Below are 12338 nucleotides of genomic sequence, written 5' to 3' on the forward strand. Positions count from 1 at the left end.
TTAGACTTGTATACTAATGACCTATCCAGAGATACTAAAAGCTTAATATATTATTAATGTTAAAAGTTTAGTTCTTCTAATCGTCTGCCCATATGGTTTTTAAATTCTAGCACAAGTAACAGTAATAATTGTACTTTCCACGGTAGCCAGATTCTATTCTTACTGTCTCCAGCTTCCAGTACAGAAAGTAATTTTTAACTGACTTGGAAAATCAGCCCAGAAGACCAAACTCTAAATTTAGTCCAGCTGGTTTGGCATTGCAACCGAACGCTTAACTGGGGAAAGTCCTTTTCTATGGCACCACAGAAGGTAATTTTTGTTTTGTTAGAAAACTCTGCAGCCACTTTTGGTTCCTTTGATATTTCTGTTAATAAGAATCTCTACCTCCCTTTTTTGCTTGGTTTCCTGTCATTCACTTCTTGCTGTATGATTTTATGGCTCTGTAGCTCACCAAAAGGAAATGAATGCATTCATTTTGATTTTCTCCTGAAAGTTTGGTTTAATCCTCCCCCTAAAGGACTGAAGGAGAAACAATCTTACTGCATGGCACATTTCCCGATTATTCCAATTATTTTCCGAACCCCCCCAAAAAACTTTCCCTTCTATATTTACAAGTTCTGAAAACCCATCAGATTCCAAACTTTCTTTAAGAATTCCTGACTCAAAAGAATTAAATCCAATATGTACTTTTTTTTACTAATAACTTTTTAGTTGCCCAAACCAATTTTGTTTGGTATTATGAAAAATGTCACTGATCTACCAAGTGCTCTGTATACCAATGGATTGTGCATCATGCACAGGCACCAACGTAATAGAGAATGGCCAGACCTCTTAGCTTTGATACTGTCTACTACCTTTTGCAAAGGCAACCTGAGAAAGGATGGGCAAGGCAAAGCTATGAAAAATTACTTTACTTTTTGAACTGTATCTGTTGGAAACGTCCAGATATAATGGCCAGTGACCTGCTAGCTAGAGGATCTTTGGAGTAATAACCTTTTGCCATTGAAGGTGCATCTAAGTGGTTTGGCACAACTTTAACTATCATGGCTCTGTCCGACAGGATTCTGAGATTTGTAGTTTTGTGAGGCATCAGCACACTTTGGCAGAGAAGACTAAGGACCGTGAAAAACTACAAATCCCAGGATTTCAAAGGATGGAGCTACAGCACTTAAAGAGGTATAAAACTATATTAACTCTATAGTGTAGATGCAGCCACTATTTTCCATTTTCATATTGCTCCAGGCCACCTTAAAATTTAAAGAGAATGATTGCTGTTTCTTGTTAAGTGTCTTCGTCATTTCTGATTTATGGAGACTATCCGCACTGTAGAAATAATCCTATTTGGTACCACTTAAACTGTCACGGCTGCATGCTATGGAATTCTGGGAATTGTAGTTTGTTGAGGCAGCAAGTTTTTAAAAATATTATTTTCCCTCGTGAAATTTTCTTTCAGCCCACAAATTTTTAGCACCCCAGTTACTTAAAATTTCAGAAACAGTTTAGTTATCCAAAGAAAGAGGACAGGGAAAGTTATCATGGGAACGTGAACACAGCAGATATGAGTTCTGGGGACTTTATCACATGGAGGCAAATTGGAGGCAAATTAGTTAAATCCCATGCAAAAACAGGATTTTAATATCCACATCCACTTTTGCAGGTTGTTTTTCAGACGTGTTGGCATCAATGAGAAATAACACAACATTAATCCGAATGCAAAGTCGACAAAACACACTTTCGGAAGTTCCCAAAAGTAAAAAGGAATGGGTTTTGTCAACTTTGTGTTTGGATTAATGTCATGTTTTTTCTCATTGACGCAAATGTTGTGTGAAAAACTACCCCTTTTTGCATGTTTATTCTAACATTGTGTAAAAAACAACCTGCTTTTTTACTTTAAATCGAGTTTCCGCACAGGATCAGTCCCGTGTGATAAATTCCTAAGTGTGAATGGTTTTCAGTATTTTTCTCTCTCTGCAATGCTAGAAGATTTGGCTGTGCCTGTATACTATACCCCTGTGATTCTGCTTGTAGGTGTAGGTGTGTGTGTGTGTTTTAAATAAAGAAAGACAGTGTTTTTAAAATCCTGCTGCCACTGCAGCATATTTGGGGGTTGCAAAAGCAGGTGAGGTGCCTCCATCCAACCCCACAACATCTGGATGGTGCCTAAGCCTGCTGCAAGCTGACATCATAATATTATGTTGCCAATACTGCAATATTGAGGGAAAGACTGGTTGTAAATGAACAGAGGAAGGAGAAGAACTAGCTAAAGTGACACAGACCTTGTTAATTTACTGTCTTTCCTGCTTCCTTGAGGGGTTCTAGAAATAGTATATCAAAGGTACTCCTTCACATATCCAGAAAAGAGGTCAAGTTGAGATTATAACTATTGGAAAAAAATACAACCAAATGGAATTACCCGTGGTGTACGTGCGGCATGACCTTTGCACTGACTAGTGATCAGCTCCAAGCCCTTTTCACAATAAGGGTGAATAAATGGAAACTGACCATATACAATCGGCCTTCCATTTCCATGGATTCTTTATCCATGGACTCAAGCATCCACAGCTTGAAAATGTTTTGCAAAATATATAAATTCCAAAATGCAAGCCTTGGTTTTGCTATTTTATGTAAGGGACACTATTTTACTATGCCATTTTATTTAATGGAATTTGAGCATCCACGGATTTTGGTATCACAGGGGGCTGGTTCAAACTCCCTTGTATATGCATTTCTCCTTGAACCGATGGTGTCCTGTTAAAAAAAAGAAGTTCAAAAATCAATATTTGTGTAAGAATTTTATTAGACCAACTCAGAAGTCACATCGTTTACCTAATAAAAGCGTTAAACTAAACATGGTTATCTTTGCTTTTATGTGTGTGTATATCTCTCTGTGTGTATATATATATGTATGTGTGTGTATGTGTATGTGTGTGTGTGTGTATCAGTACGCAATCTATACTGATAAAATATCAGCATATATTTTAATGTAAAGGTGCAGGCAAATTCGACATGACACAAGCATGACACAAAAAAGGAAATGAGGGTTATATTTATAAAACAGCTCTGAACTAAAAAGGAACTAAAAACCAGTGGTTTTAACACAGAAAAATGTGGACAGTATGCTTTAGAGAGCAAAGTTAAATAAAGAACTTACCCTGGGTACAGTGCTCTTAATATACAGCTAAAGTGACAAAGAAACATTAATTTGTTAGGATTGAAAGAAGTGATCATGGAAATAAAGAATAATTTCTTATAGCCTCAAGGAGCATAACCTTGGCTGCACCTGCACTGTCGAAATAATCCAGTTTGACACCACTTTAACTGCCATGGCTCAGTGTTATGGAATCCTGGGAATCGTAGTTTTGTGAGATATTTGGCCTTCCCTGTCAGAGAGCTGTGGTGCCACAACAAATTATAACTCCCAGATTTCCATGCCATTAAGCCACAGCAGTTAAAGTGGTGTCAAACTGGATTATTTCTGCAGTGCAGATGCAGCCCTGGAGGGCCAGGAGGGATGTTGAGAGAAAAATAATCTTATGCTTATGCTGCAAAACCAGATTTAGGAAGCAATGGATCTGATACTTTTAGGCTTCCTTTCAGCCTATTTGCTTCAGAGGAATAAAAAGTCATAACCATTGAAATGGACATACTGTAGAAACAAAACCCACAAAAGAGAATGGGGCTCATGCAAAGATACATGTTTGTGTCAATAACTTGGTACTGATGGAATAATTACTTTTGTGGAGTCTCCTTCTTTGGATGTTTTTAAACAGATGCTGGACACCCATCTGTTGGGGATGGACGCTTTGCTTTTGAGTTCCTGCATGGCAGGATGGTGGGCTTTGTAATCCAAAAAAAGCAAATTTTCCAAGCTCTGTGAGCAATTTACCAAAGGCCAGAAATTCGAGGGCTCTGCCTTAAAGATCTCTAAACCACTCCATCAAAACAACTGACACAAAGCTGATAGCTGGAATCATTAATTAATTCATTTTCATTAGATTGCCAGGCCTTTGGATGGTTAAAATATAACTAGCTAACTAAAATTTTCATTAAGACGCATGATAATACTTTAAAAAATCTGAGTTTTTAGAAAACAGTTGTATCCCATTCATTACTGTTTATCAGTGGTTTGAGAGTTGGACTATGGAGTTTATCACATGGAGGCTAAGTGCCTAAATCCTGTGCAGAAATGGGATTTAAATCCTGGAAAAATCCCGCAAAAGCAGGATTGTTTTCAGACACATCCTGAAAGTGAATAGCGGCCAATTTTTTCTACTTTCTGAGCTGATTAATGTCAGATTAATGCCCTGTGCCCCCAACATTGTCTGAAAACAATCCCACTTTTGCAGGATATGGATACTTTCTGTGCGGGATGTCCACCGATGTTGTCTGAAAAAGATCTCGCTTTTGCAGGATTTTCCCAATTTAAAGCCCATTTCTGAACAGGATAAACTGTCTGATAAACTCCTATGATTCTGGTGACCAGGGTTCAAATCCCCACTCAAGCATAGAAAACCCATGGGGTGACCCTGGTCAAGTCACACTCTCTCAGCCTCAGAGAATGAAAATGACAAACCTTATGAAGAAACCTGCCAAGAAAACCCTATGACACTTGTACAAGGTGACCAGATGTCCTCCTTTCCCAGGACACGTCCTACATTTCAGCCTTCTATCCAGGGAGAATTCCAAAAATTGTCCTCCATTTTGAGTACGGCTAAGAAGCAAAAAACAAAATAAAATAAATATATTTATGAGAGTGTTAATGTGAAAATAAATAAATAAATAAGATACACCTAGCTTGCGGCTTCCGTCTTTTTAACTTTTATTTGGTTATACCTTACATTTTTCTTGAATGTCCTACATTTTGAGCAGGGCTAAGAAGCATGAATTTTTTTATTTATACGAGTGCTTTTGATAAGGGAAAATTGAAGGTTTGTACTGCTTTGACTACGATTGTCTATGACTGCAATTTAGGGTAAGGGCTGCCATAATTGTCCACTTTTACCAGGGACAAAATGTAGGACAAATTCAAGACCAAACTGTAGGGCAACTGCAGGACAAAACTCAGCTCAAAATGTAGGACATTTAAGGTCCACCATTTTTCTTCAATGTCCTACATTTTGGGCTGAGTTTTGTCCTGCAGTTGTCCTACAGTTTGGTCTTGAATTTGTTCCACATTTTGTCCCTGGTAAAAGTGGACAATTATGGCAACCCTATTAAAGCTACATGGGGCTTCAGCTAAATGACTCTTGCAAAAGTTAACAAGTAATGTTCTGCTTTTCTGTTTATGCCAAAGAGCGCTTGCTTAAGCAAGCTTGCTAAACATCACCAGGCTAGAGGTTTCTGCAACATAGATAAGTTTCTGTTGTGCTTTCCTTGTAACTGCTGAAAGTGTTTACAAGACACCTGAGATGTCAACACCTTTTTTCATGTTAATGTTATCAAACCTCCTATAAAAGATTAAGTCTGGGGGGGGGGGTGTCTTTGCTTTGTGCAACCTGTTTGGGACGAATCCCAAATGTCCTCCACTTTGCGGTGCCTTGTCCTCCTTTGTGGTGAGGACATCTGGTCACCCTGCTCTTGGAGGCAGACGACAGCAACAACAACATATGTTTTTTAACCAGTTAAAAAAGTCTTTTGGATATTTAAAAGAAGAATCTAGCAAAGGTTATGAATACAGTGGAGTCTTGTTATATGCTGGGGTTTGGTGCCAAGATCCCGTGGATAACAAAATCCATGGATGCTCAAGTCCCATTGAATATAATGACATGGCAAAATGGTGTCCCTTATAAAAAAGGGGAAATGAAAGTTTGATATTTGAAATTTATACTTTTGGGGGACATTTTCAAACCGAGGATGCTTGAATAAAAAATCCGTGTATAAGAAAGGCCGACTGTTTAACCTAGATGTACGTGTAAAACATATTTTCACTAAATCCTCAGGTACTTCCGGTTTCTTATGGCTGCCCATTGAGACAAACTGGACCTCAAAAGGCAGTTGCTTTTTGTCTTGCAAATGAAGTTTAAAATTTCTTGCATGGACTGAATCTCCCAGTATCCACATGTCCAGAAGGAGGAAGGGTCCACCGGCATGAATATCGTAGTATCTGAACTGAAGACAACAACCACAACATCTTCACCAAATGCAGGCTTATGGCTAACGTCATCAATATTATATGCCACCACACACACACACGTATATATATATATATATATATATATATATAATACATACACACAACTGACTTCTTCATCAGGCAAAGGGGTTTAAAATCATACAGGAGAGAGAGAATAATCATATATAAATATACACACACAAATGCACATATTCTTTCTCCTGTATGATTTTAAACCCCAAGAAGAAGCCAGTGGAGCTTTGAAAGCTTGCAACATGTATATTGTGCATTTGGGTTGGTCCCATGAAGGTATCACTGTTTTGTGGATTTTGGATGATGCTGCACTTTACTCTAAGGCCCACATGGCTAGCCCTGCAGACATTTCTGCCCACGAGAGAGAAAAACTGACCAAAGTGCAGTAATGATAATATAATTATATAATATAATAGTACACAACAGTACATAGCAATGCATAAAAACAATATAATGATACATTTAAAAAAACGGAACTATAGCTATAAATATTCTTATGTATTGTATTGTTTTTATGTATTTTATGTATTGCTATATAATATTATATTATTGTATAATTATATTATTATGTAGATATAGATATAGATAAACTCTCTCTCAAAATGTATGTAAAATGGTTTTCTAAGGTCTCCATCAGTACAAGGAGAGCAACTGTTTTATGTATTGTGTGTGTGTGTCTGTGTGTATGTATATATGTGTGTGTAATTACATATTTAAAAATGGTTTTGTAAGGACCAAAGGGAGCAACTGTTTTTATGTATTGATATATATATATACACACACACACACACACACACATACAGAAATATATATATTTAACTATATATTTAGAAATGGTTTTGTAAGGACCAAGGGGAGCAATTGTTTTATGTATTGTTTATATATATATATACATACACACACATACATATTTAACTATATATTTTTAAAATGGCTTTGTAAAGGTCCATGGGGGGGCAACTGTGTGTGTGTGTGTATGTGTGTGTGTATATATATGTATATATATATATAAACAATCCATAAAAAGAGCTGCTCTGCTGGTGCTAATGGTTCCCCCTTTTCCTGTTAAGGGCATATATGATGCGATCTGTATTTTGTGTCTCGGTCCTTGGAGGCGACAAAAGTCTTGCTTTCTCCCCGTCGGGGAATCGAACCCCGGTCTCCCGCGTGACAGGCGGGGATACTCACCACTATACTAACGAGGAGCTGCTGGGTGCAGCCTTTCTCCTTACTGCCTTTAAAATCCTTCCCTGAGACTTCAATCCACTGACCAATCCGCTGAGTCCTTTTTCTCCCGCGGAGGCCCCTGGGAGTCGTAGTCTCTATCCCTATCATTTCCAGAGCTCTTTCCATCGGAAGAACTACACTTCCCAGGCTCCCTGTCCAGGAACCTCCTCCTGAGGCGTGGCCTTCTGCCTCTCTAGGCGCTCGCTTGGCTTCAGCGAACGCAGCCTCCGCCGGCGACTTGGGAGCGGAGTCATGGCTGAGGGAGACCCGAGCTCTTTCGCGGCGCCGGATTCCTGCCGCGCCCACCACCTCCGTCTCCGCTGCCGGGTGGACTTCGAGGCCAAGGCGCTGCGGGGCACGGCGGCCCTCACCGTCAGGGCGGAGCAGGACCGCCTGAAAGCCCTGGTAATGCAGGGAAGGCTGGGGGGTGACGCCGAGTGGTCATATATCTGGGCGCCTGAGGAGCCCCCTCCCCCCCCCGAGCCCCCGTGGCGCAGTGGTTTAGGCGCTGGACTGCGGCTCTGGAGGACTAGGTTCGAATCCCAGCTCCAGCCTAAACCTTGGGCGAGTCACACTCTCAGCAAGTCTTCCCCAATGATTCCCTATGAGAAAGGGATTCCCCAATGGTTCCCTGTGGGCCTCCCTTGACATCTCCAAACCCCCTGTTCTCTTGCAAATTCAGACCTATGACCTTCCCTAGCATCATTGGTCCAAAACACACTGCAGGAATACTCTAGTTTGAGACTGCTTTAACTGCTCTGGCTCAGTGCTAGGGAATCCTGGGAATTGTAATTTATTGTGGCACCCATCCCATCCCAGCAATAATAATATAATAATAATAATAATGATTTATTTATAGCCCGCCCAATCACAAGGAATCCAGGCGGGTTACAACAGTAAAAATAAAGATAATAAAATAAAATACAATAAATAAATAAAATACAATAAAATTACAGAGAGCGAAGTGAGTACATTCACAGTTAGGCCTGATGGAAGTTGGGCCTCTCTTTTTCACTCCCTCCCAGGTCTGATGATGATGTCATGGAGGGAGGGCTCTTCTTCTTGAGGCAAGGATTTTATTTTAATTAATTTTAATTTAATTCTTCTCATTAAATTCAAGAGAAGAATTGGTGGACAGAGTGACATAAGTCACAGTAAATGGGGAGTAGAACTAGGTAGGGAAGGCCTGCTGGAAGAGATCCGTTTTAAGAGCCTTCTTAAAGGCTGTAAGAGTAGAAATGTCACGGATCTCCTTCGGCAGGTCATTCCATAGCTTCGGAGCTGCGATGGAAAAGGCCCTCTGGGTGACTGAAGTTAGCCTAGATTTTATTGGCTGAAGTAGATTCTTCCCCGAGGACCTTAGAGTGCGGGACGGACAGTATGGAAGTAGGCGGTCTCTTAAGTATTCTGGACCCAAGCCATGTAGGGCTTTGAAGGTAATCACCAACACCTTGTACCTTGCCCGGAAACTAATTGGCAGCCAGTGAAGGGATTTCAAAACTGGTGTTATGTGATCGGTACGACGAGTACCTGTAATTAACCTGGCTGACATATTTTGTACAAGTTGAAGTTTCTGAACTTGGCACAAGGGTAGCCCCATATACAGCGCATTACAGAAGTCCAATCGAGAGGTGTCCAGCACATGTACAACTGTTTCAAGGCCTCCCTGCTCCAGGAAGGGGCGCAGCTGGCGTATCAGCCGAAGCTGATAACAAGTGCTCCTGACTGTCGCATCTACCTGAGCTGTCAGGTGAAGCGACGAGTCAAGGAGCACCCCTAAGCTGCGGACAGAGTCTTTCAGGGGAAGTGTGACCCCATCCAGAACTGGCTGACATAATTCCATACCTGGGCTTGGGTTTCCTATAACAAGTACCTCCGTCTTACCTGGATTCAGCTTGAGTTGGTTTTCCCTCATCCAGTCCATTACCGCCCCAAGACAGGCATTCAGAGGAGAGATGCCATCCTTAGTCACTGCATCAGTCTGAGACATAGAGAAATATATTTGGGTGTCATCAGCGTACTGATAACATCCTGCCCCATGTCTCCGGATGATTTTTCCTAGCGGCTTCATGTAAATGTTAAACAGCATAGGAGACAATATTGCGCCCTGGGGTACACCAAATTTTATCTCTCTTTTAGAAGAGCAACTGTCTCCTAGCGCCACCATCTGGAATCTGCCTGAGAGGTAGGACCGGAACCACTGTAGAACAGTGCCTCCGATACCTAACACTCTCAGGCGTTCTAGAAGGATACCATGGTCGATGGTATCGAAGGCCGCTGAGAGGTCTAAGAGCACCAGCAGGGTCACACTTCCCCTGTCAATGCCTAGACGGAGATCATCAACTAAGGCGACCAAGGCCGTCTCAACTCCGTATCCTGCCCTGAATCCGGTTTGAAATGGGTCCAGATAATCAGCTTCATCCAAGACTGCCTGTAGTTGATTGGCGACCGCCCTCTCGATCACCTTGCTCAAGAATGGCAACAACGAGACTGGCCTATAGTTATTTCTATCCAGAGGGTCCAGGGAGGGCTTTTTTAAGAGTGGTCTGACCACTGCCTCCTTAAGACAAGAAGGCAGGGTACCCTCCCTGAAGGATGCATTGATTATATTTTTCAGCATCAGCTTGACTATATCACCCCCCTGGACAGCCAGCCAGGATGGGCAAGGGTCAAGAGGGCAAGTCGTTTTTTTCAGACTACTAAGGAGCTTGTCCACGTCCTCAGTACTTACCGACTCAAATTGATCCAGTCTAACAGTAATGGCGGAGGCGTTGGATGCCTCTCTCATTGCTTCTGACTTAAAGTTGGCATCTAAATCAGCTCTTATCTGAGAGATTTTATCTGTGAAATAATCATTAAAAGCATTACAGTAAGCTATGGTTGACTCTAATAGAGGGTTCTGGGTGGGAGGCAGTTGTGTTAAACTCCTTACCACCCTGAACAGCTCAGCTGGACGAGATTTCACAGATGCGATAGATGCAGAGTAGAAAGATTTTTTGGCTGCATCTATCGCCATTTGATAGGACCTAAGAAAAGTCCTATGAAGTATCTTATCAGATATGAGTTGATGTTTCAGCCAACGCTTCTCTAGTCGTTGTCCAACCCGCTTCATTTGTTTAAGCTCTTCAGTGTACCAAGGGTTACGGTTTTTAGTGGGTTGGAAAGGACGCTTGGGAGCGATCATGTCTATAGCTCTGGTGATGTTGTTATTCCATAAATTAACCAGAACTTCAACAGAGTCACTGGCACTGCCAACCATAGAACCCCCTAGGGCTTCTTGGAACCTAATGGGTTCCATCAGCCTTCGAGGGCGGACCATTTTAATTGGTCCTCCACCCCTAGAGGGAGGAATAGTAGTCTCCAGACCAACCTTAACCAGGAAATGATCCGTCCATGATAATGCGGAGATACTAGTTATTTCTGCCCATGGATATGCCTGTTCGGTACAGAAGACCACATCAAGAGTATGACCTGCAGAATGCGTGGGCTCAGAGACTATCTGGGAGAGGCCCATGTTTGTCATTAAACCCATGAATTCCCGAGCCGCACCAGTAAGATTAGTCAAATCACCCTTGAGAGGGATGTTGAGGTCGCCCAGGACTAACAGCCTAGGCGATTCCAACATCAGCTCTGAGACTAGTTGTGTCAGCTCAGTTAGGGAGTCTGTTACGTTACGGGGTGGGCGATAGACCAACAGAATCCCCAAACTCTCCCTGGTCTTCAAGCGAAGGTAAATGCATTCAATGTGGTTTAATGCACGGATAGGTATCCTGGTTAAAGTGAGATTGTTTTTATGGATTATGGCTACGCCTCCCCCCTTCCCGCTTCCCCTTATCTGCTCATTGACAGAGTACCCGGCCAGAAGGGCCTGAGCCCAGGTTACAGAGCTATCTGCTCCTAGCCAGGTCTCTGTGATACATGCCAGGTCAGCATTGTGATCTATCAGTAAGTCATAGATGATACGGGACTTATTCTTCACTGACCTGGCATTACATAAGAGCAGGGAAAGGTTTGGCGAATGGTTAGGCATGCTTTCCAGATCTTTTGGGGTAGCAGGGCGAATGGAAGGCGGAATAGATATCAGACATCTATCACGTCTTCTTCTGTAATGACCTTTTGCCCTGCTAATGCCATATCTTCCATTGCCCTGCACAACTTGAATTGATGCTCAGTTGAAGACATCTAATCTCTCCCCTGAAACATACAATGATGGATATATATCTTGATTGACCTCAAGACTCTCCATCTAACCAGTGTCTCGTAGTCCCCTAAATAGTCTGCAATCGATCTATTGTGACTTTTTAAGTAATGACAAAAACTGGGGACAGAGTTCAATGGTCTTGAGACTAGGCAAGTGGAAGGAAGAGCAGAAAAGAGCCTCGCCCAGGCCTGACTGCTTCTGCGCCGCCTCTGTTGTTGGAGAGCCGATGGTGAAGAAGGCGGCAATGGAGTCCCGCCTTGGCCTCCGCTTCAGTTGCGTCGCTCTGGCAACCAGGCAGGTGGAAGGAGGGGCGGAAGAGAGCCTCGCCCAGGCCTGACTGCTTCTGCGCCACCACTGTTGCTGGAGAGCCGATGGTGAAGAAGGCGGCAATGGAATCCCGCCATGGCCTCCGCTTCAGTTGCGTCGCTCTGGCAACCAGGCAAGTGGAAGGAGGGGCGGAAGAGAGCCTCGCCCAGGCCTGACTGCTTCTGCACCACCACTGTTGCTGGAGAGCCGATGGTGAAGAAGGTGGCAATGGAGTCCCGCCTTGGCCTCCGCTTCAGTTGCGTCGCTCTGGCAACCAGGCAAGTGGAAGGAGGGGCGGAAGAGAGCCTCGCCCAGGCCTGACTGCTTCTGCACCAGCACTGTTGCTGGAGAGCCGATGGTGAAGAAGGCGGCAATGGAGTCCCGCCTTGGCCTCCGCTTCAAGGCCAGATTGACCCCTGAGAGAGACACACACACACAATGAGATGACATATACAATTT

At 42.6% G+C, this 12338-nt stretch overlaps 1 protein-coding gene and 1 non-coding gene across 2 annotated transcripts in view; one reads left to right on the forward strand and one right to left on the reverse strand.

Annotated features, from left to right (window-relative positions):
• Positions 1–7278: 7278 nt before the first annotated feature.
• TRNAD-GUC (transfer RNA aspartic acid (anticodon GUC)) lies at positions 7279–7350 on the reverse strand. Its single transcript has one exon. It is a non-coding gene; the product is annotated as a tRNA-Asp (tRNA).
• A 242-nt stretch (positions 7351–7592) lies between these two features.
• The window catches only part of LOC149312082 (leukotriene A-4 hydrolase-like), a 30624-nt gene continuing 25878 nt past the window's right edge, over positions 7593–12338 (forward strand). The window contains exon 1 of the mRNA XM_089523925.1: positions 7593–7777. Coding sequence (XP_089380051.1) covers positions 7625–7777 — 153 coding nt within the window. The 5' untranslated portion in view covers positions 7593–7624. The remainder of the gene's footprint in view (positions 7778–12338) is intronic.

The sequence above is a fragment of the Sceloporus occidentalis genome, unplaced genomic scaffold (genome assembly GCF_023333645.1).
Source record: "Sceloporus occidentalis isolate IW3139 unplaced genomic scaffold, rSceOcc1.0.p SCAF_5, whole genome shotgun sequence".
Classification (NCBI taxonomy): domain Eukaryota; kingdom Metazoa; phylum Chordata; class Lepidosauria; order Squamata; family Phrynosomatidae; genus Sceloporus; species Sceloporus occidentalis.